The sequence below is a fragment of the Ruditapes philippinarum genome, unplaced genomic scaffold, assembly GCF_026571515.1.
Source record: "Ruditapes philippinarum isolate M1 unplaced genomic scaffold, ASM2657151v2 ctg652_1_1_1_1, whole genome shotgun sequence".
NCBI classification, from domain to species: domain Eukaryota; kingdom Metazoa; phylum Mollusca; class Bivalvia; order Venerida; family Veneridae; genus Ruditapes; species Ruditapes philippinarum.
Genome location: NW_026855528.1, coordinates 1 through 19,578, shown reverse-complemented (window position 1 = coordinate 19,578; position 19,578 = coordinate 1). Strand labels below are relative to the sequence as shown.

General features: G+C 32.1%; 2 protein-coding genes across 7 annotated transcripts in view; one reads left to right on the top strand and one right to left on the bottom strand.

Annotated features, from left to right (window-relative positions):
* The window catches only part of LOC132743622 (cytochrome b5 reductase 4-like), a 62,282-nt gene extending 58,206 nt beyond the window's left edge, over nucleotides 1-4,076 (top strand). For all 5 annotated transcript variants that reach the window (XM_060732163.1, XM_060732162.1, XM_060732161.1 and 2 more), the window contains one exon: nucleotides 232-4,076. In XM_060732163.1, the coding sequence (XP_060588146.1) occupies nucleotides 232-283 (52 nt within the window). In that variant the 3' untranslated portion in view covers nucleotides 284-4,076. The remainder of the gene's footprint in view (nucleotides 1-231) is intronic.
* Nucleotides 4,077-7,325: 3,249 nt separating this feature from the next.
* Nucleotides 7,326-16,998, bottom strand: LOC132743621 (SAM and SH3 domain-containing protein 1-like; the record flags this gene model as incomplete). Of its 2 annotated transcripts, XM_060732157.1 has the most annotated exon segments (7): nucleotides 7,326-11,596; nucleotides 12,483-12,614; nucleotides 13,108-14,255; nucleotides 15,016-15,166; nucleotides 15,498-15,710; nucleotides 16,085-16,309; nucleotides 16,804-16,998. In XM_060732157.1, coding segments are annotated over 7 exon segments (2,358 nt in total), but the record flags the coding sequence as incomplete, so codon positions are not given.
* Nucleotides 16,999-19,578: the final 2,580 nt, after the last annotated feature.

Below are 19,578 nucleotides of genomic sequence, written 5' to 3'. Positions count from 1 at the left end.
CCGGTACTGTACTAATTGCTAAACATCAATTGCTTAACACCAACAGAAAGATGGTTTAGGTTTACCCCAATATTTTTTTAACATAAAATGTTTCTTTTATCATATTTTAACAACATGCCAAGTTTCAAGAAATTCTATTGAACAGTGCTAATTTTGCCTTTATGTCTATATAAAACTACCGAAAACATCCTTAAATTGTAAATTTTCATTGTGTTTTTGTCTCTATTCCAGATTTGCCGAAGAACTTGGTCATAAAGACAATACCCATGCTTTTCTAGGATGACCTTGGAAATGACCTTCATCTTCCCATTTTGTAATGACCTTGACATTGACCTAGATATTGGAGAAGCAGCATGTGATAAAAGTGACAATTTTAGCGTGGATTTTATCTGTTTTAAATGCTCAGCAGCAATAACAATGTTGTACTTGTATGGTAACTTCCACAATAATTTTAAATGGGTCAAGGTCACATATTTTAAATATCCAATTGAGCTATGTAAAGAATATATTTGTACGCTTGTTCTTGATTATTTTATTTTCCAGTTTTTCAGGCTAAATAGGAATAAAAAGAATAATTTGTAAAGTTAAAAAAAAAACTTAATAAAAGGATACTGCTTTTAAAAAGATAAAGAAAGTGAAGGAGTGAAATATAGTTTAAACTTATTTCTGTTACACTGAAAAATTACTCAAGAGAATCGTTTTTGTGTTAAAAGAAAAGTGACAGTCCTTGAAACAGTAAGTTTGTTTCCTGAAGTGATTATGTGTTTTGACACAACTTTGTATAAATTATTGACGGTATTTCTAGGAAAGCTTCTGGTAACATTGAATAGCTTAATGCTCAGTTCTTCCACCGAGGAGCATATTCGTTCATATGAGGAAATAATACAGCTTGTTAATAGGAAACTAGCAGTAGTCTTTTAAAGGTACCAATTTGTGTGTGAATGTGTGAAATTTTGTGTATAAAGACACCATTGAGATCTTTACACATCTTTAAAAATGGAAAGTCCGTATATGCAATTGATGGTTTCAGCACATTCATGGAATATTTGTTTTTACATCCTGCTTTACATCAGTGTTACACTTTAACTAACATGCCTTGTATCTTGTAGGTATATTTATTACACGACTTCCCTTGTTTTAAAGGGAACCAAGAGAATTAAAGCTGTTAGACAAGGCAGACTATGGAACAAAGATGGCCATGGGACAAAGCAGACTGTATATTGAGTTAGGATGGACACATCCTAAGGTGTACCCGTTTCTAGTCTGTTACAGAAATAGTCTTCCTAGTCTACATTGTTTGCCTAGTCTCAATATAAATCCTGCTATGTCTATGAAGGACTCTTGTTGCCTTGGAAACCTAATTGGAAATACAACTTTAAAAACGTTTTTGTGGAAAAACAGTTTGATCACAAAAATTATCATTGGATACACACTCTTACAAGATTGTAAAATTGATTTTTTGTAAAAACATAGGCACTAATTTGTGTGGTCTATTGTATTTTGAAATTTATAGGGAAGAATTTTAAAAAATCTTTTGTTTGATTTTGATGTAATTTCACAGAAATGATTCTTGGGTGTCCTAGATTCTTCAAATCATACTGATTTGCTAATAAAAACACCTTTACAGAGGTTTTATTTCAATCGTATCGGACTAAGAGTCTGTGTTTATGCAGATATTATTGAAAATGGCCTCGGTTAAATATGTTTGTTAATTTTTTGTATAATTTAATGAAACTGTCTGCCAAGATTGTTAAAATAATTAAGATTTGTGAAGAAGCTATACCTTTAAATAGCAAGATTGTAGCTGCCTAAAATGTATATAGAGGAAACTTTGCATATCTTATAAACTCTGATTAGAGATACAGGGCCATGATGACCCTTTTATTTATTTATGCATTTATTCTTGTTATAGGAGCTCCAAGGAGGTCCGGTCCAAATGCTTTAAAACATAAAATTTGATAATCTAGAGGCAGTAGGGAACCGAAGGCTTAAACATTTGAAAAAGAGAATTTAGAAAAATACTTGATATTTAGTGAGACTCTTAGCCCCATATGAGTTAAAAGCATTTAAACTCTTTTCAGTTTTAGTTCTTTTTGCATAATAAATATGATAAATTTGGGAAAAACAGATTGCTTTAATGATTGTACACAAGTTATTGCTATAGGCCCATATCCGCCATATCAAAAACAAACCTCAGTTTAGTCACTCTAACAATTGCATTACTTTGACAATAATCTTATGCTTCCTCATACATCATGAATAGATCATATCATATATCATACTTAGTCATGTGATTAGGCAAGTCAAACATTTGTTGTCATTTTATATATATAATTTTTATAAGATACTTAATGATTGATTGAAATTGAACAAAATTAAAAGCTAAATATGGATGTAAAAAGCAAAATACAGGCATAATATTACCGAAACTGATAATAAAAAATATAAAAATAGGGACTTTTTCCCGCTAAGGGAAAAATATGATTGAGCACGTCATTGTTATATTGAGCTTTATTTATGAGTTTTTGTAGGAAACAGAAAATCATCATCATACTGGTTGTATATACAAAGTAGATGTTTATAAAATGTTCCATCAAGCTTTCATTGTCATACCTTGATATACATGTATTAGAATCATCATTAGATTTTTAGTAGCATGAAATACGTTTTAATTTATTTAATGTTATATGTCTTTGAAGTTTTAAAAGCTGGTATATACCGGTACTATATAGATTATAAAAGCGTATGTTGTTTACATGAATGGAATGTACATAAAAATTGTTTATTTTTATAGATTATTATAACTTACAATGGTTAAAGAGTAGGAAATCATATCGTTTGTTTTAATTACAGGAGAAAATGATTATCTACACATTGTTAATTTTTTTATACCGGCATGACAGAACAGAACAGCCATTGCAGGGCATGTCTGTTCTAACAGCATATCCATTGCAGGGCACATCTATTCTAACAGCAGATCCATTACAGGGCATGTCAATTCTAACAGCAGATCCATTGCAGGGAATGTCTATTTTCTAACAGCAGAGCCATTGCAGAGCCTGTATATTCCAACAGTATAGCCATTATAGGGCATGTCTATTCTAACATTGCAGGACATGTCTATTTCAGAAGTATACTTTCAAGTTCTTGAACCCTTCACATCCAAGTAGTTTGACAAAATAAGTTATCTCTTTAAGGTACTCCACTTAGGTTTTTATCCACTCATGCCATTTTTCCAGGATTGACATTTTTATGCAAAAATGAAAAGGGTTGTAATGTTTTAACTTGAAACAGACTATAGAATCTCAAAAACAACAACTTCATTTTTAATTTCAGGTAGATTTTCTTTATTAGCTTTTTAAGCATTTTTTCCATTTTAAGTGCACCAGTTGATTAATACAGGGATTTCAAAACTTAAAAGACCTCAATGGAACGCACAAGAATAAATTATTTAGCGTGGCTGGTTCAGAATAAATGTTTTACAGTCTAATAGTTAACATTAAATTATTCATAAGTTAAATTGTGAATATTTTATGCAGTCAGTTGATATTAATGCAACAAACAAATTTGTTTGTAAGATTATAACATAACAGAGTATACAAGTATATATCATAGAGAATAAAAGTATTTATCATATCATATCTAGTATTTTAAGATAAATGTCTTGATTAATTTATCATTTTGATAAACTTGTACATGTATTATTCATATGAAATTTATCAGTTTTGGACAAATTTCATTTTCATTTCTGATAAATTGTGTAAAACATATCTATATTTGCAGCTAAAGGTATCTTAATCATGGAATTCTAAATAATTTAAAATCACGAAAAGATCATGAAAAAATATCTCAACATGAATATATCATTTGACTGCATTGAAGCCTGTGGAGTTGGGACATATCCCCTTTGTTTTGTACTATTTTAAAGTTTTAAGTAAATATTTGGGCATTTTAGATGATAAGCTATTTATAAAGTATTGAAAGTATTCACATAATTATGTTTTAATGACAATGAAATTTGATTCTCAATATGAATGTTATAATATTGAAAGATATTAAACACTATTTGATTGTTATTAAGTGTTGTCTTCTCTCTATGTAACCTCCAATTAAGATGATGGAGTATACTGAGGTTTTTTTGTTCGTTGTTTTTGGGTTTTTTTCAAAATAGATGGTTCTTTAACAGGGGAAAAGGTTGTCGCATTTTGTCACAAATTCACTATGTCCACATTTGTCTGTTTATTTAGAAACTTGAAATTTTGTGTTATAAAAATCATGGTCCTTTTGCATTTTCAAACTGACAGCTGAAGTCTATAATGCATTATATATTTCAGGGGTGACCAAAATGTGTATGTAACATTTACTGCCTGCCTGGTTGATTAACATAGTTTTCAAATTATTAAGCCCATACGTAATGCTGATATTGAAACTTATACATTTGCTATCAGTGTAGATCCATGCCAGTCAACATTACATACAATTAAAAAATATACTATGCTCATCTTTGTGTAATTCCTTTTTATTGCATAAAACTATTGAAATCTAGGAAAAATTCTTACTGAATATGTTTATTTTGAATAAGAGAATGCCCAAACTAGAAGTTGCATTCCCTTTAACTGGTCAAGTTAATTTAGTCCGTTCTTAAAAACCAGTCAGTACATGTATTTTTAATAACACTTTGTATTCATTCCATTAACCTATGTGTAGCGTTTAGGACATGTTCTATTTTGAAAATCTTGTCGTACAGATTTTTACAGACCTCCCACAATGACAAGTAACAGATTACCTAATTATCTCCTGATAATGGGTATAATGTATGAAATTCCAGAACAATTAGGGCTAAAAGGTAAACATAGTAGTAAATGGGGGTAAAAATGATGTTGAAAAACTCTTCAGGAGACCCAAAGTTGTGTTATGTTCGAATCCCAAATTATTCCGAAAATGATTGTCATGGTATTGAACTGTTCTTTAATTAGGGGAGGGGAGGCAGTAAGCGGCCTTATAGCTTAGTCAGTAGAGCCACAGTATGGTATTCCGAGGGTCCCATGTTTGAGTCTCGGTCAGGCTTCACATTAAAAAAAATATTTTTTTAAATGGAGGTGTTTCAATCATTACTCATAGCGAAAAAAGTATTTAGTGAGTAAAGTATGTAAAGGATCAGTGTAAAGGGATTCTTTTTAGAGAAACCTCAGATGATTCCTAAAGTGTAGAATTACCGTCTGAATGCAAGTGTTGTATTGCTTTGAAAATTGTACATCTTATCTCTAATTAGTGCTGTACAACTAAATCCTACCGTCTGTTGAGGCCTTAAGGAATAGTAATTAGCGATACCAATTTAGTAATCATAAACCAGTAAATTTATGAGTTTAGTTTATTTTTAACCAAATTATTGAAGCATAAGCAAATGTGTTGTTTTTTTACAAACTAGAAATGTGTCATCATGCCACGGATGCCCCCGCATGCAGCCAAAATTTCAGATGTTATAATATTAAGTTCAAAATTTGTTTGCACAAATTATTTTTTTAATTTTAAGTTCAAAGCCCTTAAAACTTTTCAATGTTAACACAAACCATTTTCATACAATATTCAAGGCACTGAAATTATTTAGTCTTAACCTTTTGAAAAAAGCATATTTCATATTTGTAGCCAAAATAATGGCTACATACATTTCCACAAAAGTATGAGTGCTGAAACTGAAAGTTCAAAATTTTTCCAACATTCAAGAAAGATAAGTTTGTCCAAAATCATTGAAACATGACCAAATTCAAACTTAAACTGCTTATTCCTAAGATGTATCTATATTATTTTCAAAGTGAAAGGGACATAACTCTGCCAAAAATCATCGAACCATGACCAAATTTAAACTTGACCTGCGCCTTCCTTTGACATATTCATATGTCAAATTTGAGTTTAATATGTAACACTGTTGGGTAGATAATGAACAGAAACTGTAAATTTCATATTATTTTCAAAGTGAAAGGGGCATTACTCTGCCAAAAATCATTGAACCATGACCAAATTCAAATATGGCCTGGGCATTCCAAAAACATACCCATATGTCAAATTTGAGTTGAATGTGTTGTACCGTTGGGGAGATAATAAACAGAAACTGAAAATTTCATATTATTTTCAAAGTGAAAGGGGCATAACTCTGCCAAAAATCACCAAACCATGACCAAATTCAAACTTGACCTGTATTTTCTCATAATATATCCATATGTCAAATTTGAGTTGAATGTGTTGTACCGTTGGGGAGATAATGAACGGAAACTGAAAATTTCATATTATTTCAAAGTGAAAGGGGCATAACTCTGCCAAAAATCATCGAACCATGACCAAATTCGAACTTGACCTGTATTTTTTCATGACATATCCATATGTCAAGTTTGAGTTGAATGTGTTGTACCGTTGGGGAGATAATGAACGGAAACTGAAAATTTCATTTTATTTTAAAGTAAAAGGGGCACAACTCTGCCAAAAATCATCGAACCATGACCAAATTCGAACTTGACCTGTATTTTCTCATGACATATCCATATGTCAAATTTGAGTTGAATGTGTGCAACCGTTACTAAGATAATGAACGGAAACTGATGATGACGGAATGACAGAATGACGGAATGACGGAATGACGGAAGGACGGAATGACGGAAGGACGGAAGGACGGAACAGGGTAACACTATATGCCCCGGCCATTACATGGCGGGGGCATAAAAATGTAGGTGTTTATAAGTATGGTGTTGGAGCGTGTACAAAACATTTACTGGTGGATATTTTTGGTAAATGTTGACGATTACGTAACCTAAAATGTTGTTATGTAGCCAAACTTTTTATATCGAGTGTTACCGCCACATGTCCCAGATGATAGCCTCAACCCCTCTCCTCGTACTACCAGTAAGGCATCTAATGTGAATTTGAGGTAAATTTTACAATTCTTTGTGCAGAACTTGTTCCAGTTGTTTCAGGTTGACTACAGGTGGTTTGTACCATTCCTCAAATAAAATTTAAAGTTTCAGTTGTGGTCATGTCAAAATGAGGCAAAATGCCGGGTTTGCTTAACTTATTTCCAGGTGTATATATCTTTAAAGTAGGCAACTAAAATTTCATACTTTCCATAAAACTGATACAGACCTTGTCAAATGAAAAACTTTGGAAGAATTCATTTAAGTAATCCATTGATGTAAAAGTTTTGCCAGAGGCTGTGAGAATAGCACAGTTTTCTTGTCTCCAGAGGTACTCGTGGAAAATTGGAAAATGAAATTGTATGCCAGGAACAATCACTGAAATAAAACTGCAAAAATTACCAACAAAAAACAACACTCAAATTTAAATGTAATACTTCTTTATTTCTTTCACACTAATAACCTTACAACCAACAAAATGACTTGTATATATATAATATAACAACATAAATGTAAGTGAAATAAATAACAAATATTTTAAACACAATCTTATCATAATGAACACAAAATAACCATAGTGAAGGATGTTGACTTAATCAATAAATCAACAATGCTTAAAACTTCATGATTTATATTTTCATTTCTTATTTCCATATCAACCAAAATTTTGCTGATTAAAATTTCAATTTAGCATGCTGCATGGCCAAATATTCACAAGCAAACAAAAAAAGACATATTTCTACAATGATTTCTTTACTATTACAATGTGAAGCATGCATTTTTAAAATGATTTTTTTTCTTTCTTTTTTGAATTGAACCAAAACATAGCACTTATCAAAGTTTTTATCCAATATTAGAATAATACCTAAAACAAGAACTAAATAACTGATGTATTTTATTGGAATTTCATTCATTTTACATCAAAATTCTTTAATTTTAATTTTCAAATTTATTTCACAGTAAACCAAGAGTTGTGTCCCTTTTATGAAATCGTAAGTTACAATATTATACAACAAAGTAACAGTAATCTGTAAAAAACAATAACATTATTTTCTATCTACACGAATCTAGTATTTGAATAAATTAACATCTAGCAAGTACTCTACACAAATGTTCTGATATATTTCTACACTCCTGTTATATAACTAACTAGTAATGTGTTGAAATAAGAATCATTTTAAAAGATGCCTAAAATTAATATTCCATCTTTATGAATTAAATCATATTCCATATTTATGACATACACTATTTCCATCTTTATGAAATAAACTTTCCAAATAAACTATTTCCATATTTATGAAATAACTTTTTTTCCATCTTTATGAAATAAACTATATTCCATCTTTGTGAAATAAATTATATTTCATATTTATGAAATAAACTGTTCCCGTATTTATTAAATAAACTATTTCTATTTTCATGAGATGAACTATTTTACATCTATGAAATAAACTATATTCCATATTTATGAAATCAAATATTTACCATATTTATAAAATATGGTTATTCTATCTGTGACATATATGAAATATACCACTCACTGTTATCAGTCACAATGAAAACCTAAGCATTTTTGCCAAATGCTTTTTAGTAGGAAGAAAAAAATTGTGATTCTTTTTTGCATGACAAATATTTTTGTGCCTTCAAATATAACAATTTCAATCATGTACAAAAATGTACCATGTATCCATTGTTTTCTACTGACCAAAATATATTTACATAATTGCAGTGTTTACTTAAGAGTGGCAGCGAAGAATTTTTGAGGAGACAAATCAAAAAAGGTCATAAGTAAATACAAAACTTTAAAAAAGATGGTACATGTCAATAATTTACCATTTATACATTATTAACAAAAAGATAATATATGCTGTGATAATAAAAATAATTGGAACACTGTTAATTCTTTCCCTTCAAATTCTGGAAAAAAATTATTGTAAAAAACTTCCTTTGTATTGATCCATTAGTAATATAAATAAATCAGATAAAAGATATGTGTAAAACTTTGTTTCATATGAAATATTCAGATGCGTTGCAAAATTGAATAGTACTTTATAGTATAATATATTCCATAAAGACTGTAAAGAATGAACACTGTAAGGTCATAACAATGCTTTGGGCTTCAGTCATTTCACACGAGTACAAGTAAAATTTGAGCCGCGTCAAGACAAAACCAACATAGTGCATTTGCGACCAGCATGGATCCAGACCAGCCTGCGCAGTCTGATCAGGATCCATGCTGTTGGCTGTCAGTTTCTCCACTTGTAATAGTGTTGGTAAGCGAACAGCATGGATCTTGATCAGACTGCGCGGATGCGCAGGCTGGTCTAGATCCATGCTGGTGGCAAACGCACTATGTTGGTTTTGTCGTGACGCAGCTCATTTATAGATTGTAAACAAGTTCTAAGAAAAATGGCCCTTTTATAGTGATAATATGAAATGATATAAAAACTCTAAAAATAAATAAACCAACAAAATAAGAATTAAAGGAAAGCAATATGGTATCAGTCATGAAAAAAGTAAAACCAAAATAGGAAGGGTAAAATATGATGCTAATGCAACAAATTAAAAGGTAAAACATGTCTTTGAGAATAAAACCCTTAAATTTTTTTTGGTAAAGCTGTGATGACTTATATAAATGACATCCAGATGACCCAGTAATTAATACAAGAATTTATATTTCACAACCCAAATTTCACAATCAATTAATGACTATAAAAAGAAATTAATTACTAAATAAATACAATTTCACAAGCCTTGTGTAGTTTTTGAATGAGGTATACATTATAAGTTCAGTATGACTGTTTTGAACTTTTCTTAAAAAACAACATGTAGATTTTAAAGTGTAGTGCAAAACAGTTGTAATACATGCTAATCAATATGTCCTTTAACCTTTGGAAGATAAAACAGTTGTACTGAAAACATAAATTAAATAAATGAAAGTAAAACATAAATATAGGAACAAAGTAAAATGAAAACATAAAAGAAAGTAAGACTTTGGGAGGAAAAATATTGTGTATGATGGCATTTTCTTTGGAAAGGAAGTATTGCACTTACATAAAATAAAATCTCAAAATGTACAAGATTGAATGAGGAGAAAATGACAATAATTATTTTATGGCATCAACTTTGTTTTCGCAAGATGTTTAATAATGCTCCTGGTGAAGTTCAATTGGAAACTATTGTTTAAATCTTTCACAACGGACATTACATGGAAAAAATCATAGTTCTCACACAACTGTCCAATATAGGAAAATTATTTTGCTAATTACATGTATATTATGCTATAGTGTCCCTTTTGGAAGTATAATGGATTGCCACATGGCACAATTTAAAACCAATGACTTGATGTCAATAATTGATGTACAATATTACATTGTATTCTCATATAGTGGTAGCAAGAGTGCAACAATTTAATCCAAAAACTCAACTTTTTAAGTTTTGAAGTCCTTAGATAACACTGTTTTGTCCAATAAGTAATGTACATGCATTGCCATATATTTTTGTATATAAACGTTAATGGGTTCTATGGTAAGTTTAATATTGCTATTATATTAAAAAATATGTTGCCATTGACTACATTGCAAGTTTAACCTGCCACCAAAAATTTGACATTAATGCTTGATAATGGCCAATGACACCTTGTGAAGTATAAGAAATAAAAGATAAAAATACATGGTTGGTTGGAATATCAATGGTGTTCCCTGTGAAATTCTTTAGTGGCAATTAACTTTGCCAAAATTATAAAATGTAAATTTTATTATGGTAAATAAAAGATGATTTCAAATGTTTATATTTGTATCATGGCAATATGCATGTGCAGGGTACACTTGAAAAAAAAAATCTTTTTTTACTATTTGACCCTGCTATAGTTATGGGTTTTAAACCATTAATATTTATTTAATATTTGTGCATCATCATCAAAGTGTCTTAAGGTTGAAGAAAATTTAAAGATAAAATTTCATCATCTATCCAAATACTGGCCTCAATGCTTCAAGTTCAACAAAATCTTAAGTTTTGCAACTTAAATGAAGCATGCATGTTTTAATATTTTATCTCCTAACTGATCCATAATGTTGGCTTTCTACTTTCAAGTCATGGTCATGTAGTTCATTTCCTACTGTTAGAATTAGAAGACCACAAGCTGTTATCTTCATTAATTCAGCCTTGACCGGGCAGGTGCGTAGAAAAAACTGACCACAGCTTTTTTAAGTGGCAATCAATTTGACATAATGTATGGGCCACTCACTGACTGTTGAAGAACAATAACAGAATAGACTTCATCGCCCTTGCAAAAATAAAATTATCATTCTAGGACAAAAATATTAGCAAAACTTTTTTTCAAAAAGTCTTCAATCTGAAAAGCACTTCTTTCTCTTATTCTTACTAACAATATTCATTGATCAAACTTTATCCTTAACTGGAGATGACTTCACTTTTCTGCTCGGAGATTTAAGTCTATTTTGCACCCATTCGAGGGCGTGTATGATACGTTTTAAATGTTTTCTATCAGCTTTTGATATAGACTGGATTTCCTTGACCGGTAAGTTTGATATAGCTTCCACCGATGTGTAACCCTTCATACAGAATGGTTCTGCATACATGGGCAGTCCAATAGAAATGAAGAATTCTGGGATTGTTGCTATTTTTAGCTCAGATGTGGCAAGACTTTGTTCCGTCAGCTGTTCGGCTGCAATCTAAAAATAGAAAAAATTTAACAGTTAGTTATACATGTATAAGGGGTTTTCATATTTGAAAACAAAACAAAAACTAAAGCATGGTGGTTATTTAAAGCAAGCATAAGTGAACATTATGGTAAGAGGCTTATTGTTTTAACAATGGAGGATATTTTCTTTTTTTTTAATCAAATAATCATCAAAGTGGAAAAGGATTATAATGTGAACAAAGGATATTGTAATCTTGCATCAAAACTCAAAATATTCCAGTGGAAACAATTGCACAAGAATATGACATACATAATTCATATATAAAAAGTCCAAAGAAAGGCAAACATGAATAATTTCTAAATCAACTTCAACACAATTATTTTTCTTTATAAAGAATCTGCTTGTAATACATAGGTCTTGAATTGTAAAACCCTAAATTTAGATAGTAAACCCCAATAAAAGTAAAACATTTTTTGTTATTGTTGTTGTTAATAATTTCTGGAAAAAAAAGAAAGTGAATGATCTGAAATTTTGCATATATTTTCTACACTTACATCAAATGAAACATTTATTGCAAAATTTTATTATTTCTAGTCATGTCGTGTCAGAAAAAAAAACAGTTGAGTCCCTTTAATTTATTATATAAATGTATATACTAGTCAAGTATTTCCCTTATTATATAAATGTATATACTGGTCAAGTATTTCCCTGTTGTTTATTCACTGCAAATGATAATATTATAATAGACCCTTCTCATTAAGCAATAAGCATCAAGGAAGTCAAAAAAAAAATTTGAGGGTTCAAAGGGATTCTTTCAGAGCTTTTTCTTAAAATTCATTGATTTGCCACAGGGCAGCAATAATCCATAGTACAATGTGATGTATGATATTTCTTGTTTGCTAAAAATCAAACATACCATTGGTCTACCAAGTGTGCTCAGTTTGTGCATGCGGACCTGGTCTAGTATTACCGCTGTCTTGAACACGTCTTGTTTGAGCTCCTCAGCGTACCTCTGCACCAGAAGTGGGGGTATACCGCATGCACCAGACTAGAATGGGAGGTCAAAGGTCATTGTTAATAAGCAAAATGAAAATATTCATAGGTAAATTGTGAAGGTGCATAATGTGGAAACAAAAAAAGGGAAAAGAGATTATGCGGTTTAATACTGCAGCATTTGGGAGCAAACAGTAAAGTATCATGCTTAGTATAAGCTTTAATTTAAGCAGATGAATATATTGATACAAAGGGATGTTTTGAACTAAACTTGTAGGTAACAACAAGTTATTAGTATGTTTGTATTTTCCAGTTTCAAATATTAAATTATGAGAGAACACTTTTTTACAAGTGTAACATAGACTATTATTTTTGTAATAACTTAAAAATTCATTTAAATGCCAGTCACATGGCAAACCTTGGTAGCTCGAATTATTCTTAAATGAAAAGACGTTCAATCTTTGCTATTAACTTTCTTATTAGTTGTCAAATTTTATAAAATGGCTGGTTCCATTCACAAAGGTTTGCAATTCTTGTTCATTACTTACTGGACTTGAGTAAGGTTCCCCCGCTAAATCTATATTCTCTGAAGCCAACTTCGAGGTCACCTTTGGTATCACAGATCTCTTGATTGACTTGAAACTTTTATGGATAGGTCCGTACAGAGAGTCCGGAGTACTTCTTCCATGCTCCGGACCACTGCCAATTTTGTCCGATTTAACAGTGCTGGCATCACTTCCAGAATCACCATCTCTGGAGTTCTGGGAAGTGTAGGAAACCCTAGTAGGAAGTGATGTGTCAGGTATCAGCTGTAAACCAGACTGTCTTGTTAATTCTAGATTAAAACTTTGTTGAGGACCAGTCTGTGACTGGTTAACAGTTTCAACAGTAGACTGTGTTACAGATGTACTAACTAAAGTTGGACTACATGGAGACTGAAGAGGAAAGAGCCCTAGAGGACACATGACTTGAACTTGAGCATCTTTCATTGGAACACTCGGTGAAATTTTACGTGCATATGGTTTTGTTTTCCTAGAAATAGTGCTAATATTTTGAGAAAATATGTCACCATGAACACTAGCAGACATCGCCGAGCCAGGAGCAACAATTGTTTCATCAGCAGATGTATGAAAGCTGTCACTCATGGATCCGTATGGAGATGTTTGAGAATATGAGTCAGAAAACACTTTCCAATCTGGCCCTAACACTGGTATATTTAATGACCTATAGTTACTATGAACATCACTACTAGCACTGTCCCGACCATTGACTAGAGTTGGTTGCCGTGGAGATGACCTACTTCCTTTACTATTCTGAAAACCTGTTATATGGCACACTTCTTGGTCCTCCTCAGAATATATTTTCTCCTCTTTTGCTCCATTTTGCACTTTAGCACCATTTAGATTAAATTCTATATTAGTTCCGGGCACCGTCTGCTGAGCAACCAATAATTTTTTCCCGCCATTTGGTCTCAGATTTTCTTTATCAGTAACAGCCCTAATTCTACAAGCACTAGCATACGGGTCATTTTCACGATTCATGAATTCATTACTGTCATAGCAACCGGAATCTCGGCTGCCAGTTGATGGTTTTGAAGAAGGGAAAAAACTGGTCCATGGTACAGCATATTGTTGTTGACTTGTGGGCGTGGCTGAAGCAGAACGACTGCTTCTCATTGGTGGCTCTTGAGGTCCATCTGATAAAAGAAATCAAAACAAAGAATATTAATAACAAGTAGCAATTCATTCTTATCACATTGTAACAAGTAGCTATTCATTTTATAAATGAAAAAGAATATATCACATGACATTGCTTTTTACATGACTGTAATATAACAAGTATGAATTTCTTTTTAAATTACCAGTACATTTTATAAATTTTCCAGTTTAAGGACCACATACTTAATCATTTTTGGATCCAAGCTTATCAATTTAGCCTTGTTTTCATTTTCAAAGTCTTTTCCAAAGTCTAAAAATGATGAAATCACATACTTCATCAAGCCTTGTTTTCATTTTCAGACTTTTCAAAATGTCCACATCAAATCCTTGTTATACTCAAAGTAACAAAGTTCTGTTAAAATGTCCAAAAAAATGGTGATGTGAAATAAAGATGTCACTATACAATGTTGAGTATAATAATGATTTATTGGACTCATACAAAACTGCAAAACCTATATAAGCCTCAACTAGTGCCTCACCCATAGATCTGACAGCTGTTTACTCGTCCAATAGAATTCTGTATTATATTCAACAATGTAAATATTCAGTGAGTACATATTTTGCATTTTTCATTTAATTAATGAATGATTTTTTTCAAGAACTCAAAGACAGAGAGACACATTTCTGATAGTTATCTTACTAGGAGTTAAGGCTACAAATAATGGAGAAACAATTCATGCATATACAATAAAATACCAAAAAGTAGCAGTCAAAAATCTTCGTTTTGTTCAAACCTACCATTATAATCAGTAAGAAGTTCTGCAGCTGTGATGAGTTTAGTTCTAGATTCAGAATCTAGGATATTCAGGGCATTGAGATCTTCGTGATCAATCTCCGCAAATATTTCCAGATTATCATAACCGTTCATCAGAAATATTGGAGTCAGATGCTGAAATATAGAACAATGATGATTACTACAATAAAGTAGTACTCTGGCATTTAAATTACACTTCATAAATAGCCAGATTTAAAGCTATTAATACAGTAGATAAGCCAGCTCTTATATCCACTCAGTCCGATCAGATCATTAACACTGTTAACAACTCAATTTTACTATTTGATACTGCAATCAGTGAAACTACTAATGCAGTAAATACTTTTGTTTTATAGCAAAACTAATCAATTATATTGCAATTATACTTGAATGTCGCCATTACCTACACAGTCTTGGAGTGATTTAAAAAACACAACCAATTAAACATAAATAGGATTATTTATACCTCAAGCCCTATTCTCTGCAACAATTCTTCTACTGTCTGTGGTTTGGAACGTCTATTCATCCTCCGTCTAGTTTTATCTTTCCTATGATTGGTTGGTGTGTTTTCAGTGATCATGTCAACAAAGTTAAAGTGGAAGAAGCCCACTCTATTGTCAATCTGACCCTTCCAGATCCCTCCACTAGTTGCCTCCAATACATGAACCCTTTCTCCTCTCTGTAAGTACATGCACAGTGTTAATACACACAAATAATACAGCTTTTCTATCAAAACATTACTTAAGACAAGACCAAATTTAATAATTAGACCATAAAAACATTGTGTAACCAAAGTATAATAATGTTTTCATTCATTACTTTCGAATTTCGAAGCAATTGATTTCACTTCATTCGCTTTTTCTTTTTTTTTTGACGTATTTTTTCTTTCTATATCAATTCATCAATATGCTTTTCTGTGGATTTTTTTCAATGGAGAAATGATTCCCAGTTCTTAATCAATTTAACTAATAAAATAAATAACAGATCTTGAATAACCTTGTTTCTGTGTTGCCACTAGTAATGGTTGAACAATTTATATTGTTATTCCCTTACCTTTAAGTGTAGGAAGTCTTTTTCTCCCTGTGACGGTGTGTAATTTGAGGTTACTCTAGCAATTCCTAGGATAGGACCTGCCATCTGACCTTGACCTTGAACATCAAGGTCAGTCCAAATCTGACCCCCAGACTGGCTCCCAATTCCACTAGAACAGCTGTCAGTAGAGCTGACAGACTGGTTTATACCAGGTGCAGTCTGGTATGCGGAACACAGATGCTGTGACTGGAAGAAAACCAGACATATTTTAATAACACAGTACAATTAGATGATACATGCTGATTAAGTTTCATACCTCAAATCATTTCACATTTTCCATTCAGCTAATTTGTCTGATAATAAATCTATGAAACTCATTTTAAAAATTAAATCATAATTATAATGCCAGTCAGTTTCAGGATGTCATTATTACATGTTAAATCAATATTTTTTCGAGAAAAAAAATTAGATAACTCTAAGAAAAGTTAATTAAACCTTTTTCTCAATCATGTATGAATTAAATTCTTGTCTGTGCACAAATCTCTATAAAGCAAACAAATGTTTGCAAAACATTTTTGTTAAAGTTATAGAGAGCTATATACAATGGGACATTATCTATGCCCACCTGAATCAGCAGAAATAACACTGATTACCTCCCTTACCTCCTATTCAACGCAGCTGGGGAAGAGAATTTCACTTTGAAATTCGGTAAGACTATGTTTCAACAGAGTAACACATACCTTTCCATCTCCGATGATATCTCTAGTGTGTAATATACGACGTCTCATTTCATTTCTCACGCCTCGGAACTTCTCCATCATGTGGGAGCTTGATGCTGTACCACCACCAAGCAGCAGTCGATCCGGATCATCAAGTTCATCAGTGTCAGTAGACATTCCGTCCTCGCCCTGACTCACACTTCCTGTCCGCTGCCACTGAATAAATATTGCCGTAAAATTAAATGATGTGTGAAATTATTTACATTGGATTTTCTAAAGACAAAGATTTTATAATGGCCTTGAATGAATGATAAATTTACAAGCGTCTTCTTATCAAATTTTAAAGAGATAACTCTTTAAAGACATCCTATACCATGTCTTATCAATATTCAGGAAAAATATTGTATTAAAACAGAATGTTTGGTTCTATTTAGCTCTATATGGCTGCACTGAAAGTGTTTGGACAGGCCAAACTACAGATCAGACATAGTTAATAGCAGTATGTCCATACAGAAATATTCTTTCTCAAATTCTCTTATTAAATGCTAGTGATCCCAAGCTACCAGTATTCTACAAATATAGTATTGAACAAAATGAGAAAATAAGCCCTGCAGCACTATAAAGCTTTCCTATAAAGTTAACAATGAAAACAAGTTCTGAGCATCAGTGATGGAAAATGCAACATTTTTTTACACTGAAATGCAGTTCAATAGTTTAATTAAAGCTGGAATAATTAACCAATTTGATTACTTTAATCAAAAACAGACTGCCTCTTAAAATTTAGTCATAGTAACTGCAGCGATGTATTTAACGAGAGTAACTTGATTTAAAAACTTGATTTATGTATATATTGCTGAAACCGGAGAAGCAGCGAGGGTCTGGATCAATGAAAATGAATCATGCATTTATACAGTGAAAATGTTATGACATTTCAATGTCGACTATGAAATGTTTGTTTACAAACATTCTCACACATCGGCATGGTAACAAAATGTCAAGATGAGGAAGATTACATGATTAATGTGTGAAAATTTACACTATCTCTAATTCCTTTCACTCTGGCATAAAAACTTTTAACATGACAAATTTGAAAAATTGTAAAATTAAAACTCTATAATCACTTGTTTGTAACTACATTTTTTTTCTTCAATTAATCTGTTTTTTAATGCCTGTACATAATTTGATATATGTAAAGTTGTAAAAAGCCTTTGCTAGAGTGTGCCTCATCCATTTCCTCAAATACATGTTATTAAGAGTTTGTGTCTTTCAAAACAAGAGGGCCATGATGGCCCTGAGGTCGCTCACATGTATATAGGGCCCCGGAGCGGGGCCAGTTTAAACCCCAGGGCTTTTATTTGAACAAACTTGGAAGACACTCATTAGAAGATGTTTCACAATGTTAAGTTTTTATTTCACAATGTTAAGTTTTTACTACACACATATAATGAAAAACAATGATCTCTCCTCCCCCCCTTTCTGGCAGGGCCAATTTTCACCCGAGGCTTTTATTTTGAACAAAACTTGGTAGACATCCATAAGAAGATATTTCATGCTAATCATCTAAGCTCTAGCTCATTGGGTTTTTAAAAGAAGATTTTTAAGTTTTTACTAATACACATATAGTTAAAAACAATGACACCCCTGGGGCGGGGCCAGTTTTGACCCCAGGGCTTTTATTCGAACAAACTTTATAGACACTTACTAGAAGATGTTTCATGCTTAATATCTAGCTATTTGGGTTTTTTAAAGAAGATTTTTTAAATTTTTACTATATGCAAATAGGGAAAATCAAATGACCCCCCCAGGGCGGGCCAATTTGACCCAAAGGCTTTTATTTGAACAAACTTGGTAGACACTCACTAGAAGATGTTTCATGCCTCATATCTAAACTGTAGCTATTTGGGTTTTTTTCAAAGAAGCTTTTTGTAAGTTTTGCTATACACATATAAGGAAAATCAATGACCCCCGGGGCGGGGCTTTTTTTGACCCCAGGGCTTTTATTTGAAACAAACTTGGTAGACACCCACTAGAACATGTTTCATGCTAAATATCTTAGCTCTGGCTCTTTGAGTTCTTTACAAGAAGATTTTTTAAGTTTTTACTATATGCATATAGGGAAAATCAATGACCCCCTGGGGCGGGGGCCAATTTTGACCCCAGGGCTTTTATTTGAACAAACTTGGTAGACACTCATTAGAACATGTTTCATGCTGAATATCTTAGTCTAGCTCTTTGGGTTCTTTAAAAGAAGATTTTTTAAGTTTTTACTATATGAATATAGGGAAAATCAATGACCCCCCGGAGCGGGGCCAATTTTGACCCTAGGGCTTTTTATTTGAACAAACTTGGTAGACACCCATTAGAAAATGTTTCATGCTAAATATCTTAGCTCTAGCTCTTTGGGTTTCTTTAAAAGAAGATTTTTTCAGTTTTTACTATATACACATAGGGAAAAAACAATGACCCCCCGGGGCGGGGCCAATTTTGACCCCAGGGATTTAATTTGAACAAACTTGGTAGACACTCACTAGAAGATGTTTCATGCCAAATATCTAAGCTCTAGCTCTTAGGACTTTTTTAAAAAAGATATTTAAAGTTTTTTCTTTCGGTTGCCATGGCAACCAGAGTTCTGCATGGAATTAAATTCTTTGAACAATTTTTTAAAGGTGACCACCAAAGGAACATTCCTGTGAAGTTTGGATGAAATTGGCTTAGTGGTTTATGAGGAGATGTCATTTAAAGTAAAAGTTTACGGACGGGACGGACGGACGAACGACGGCCGGACGCCGGACGAAA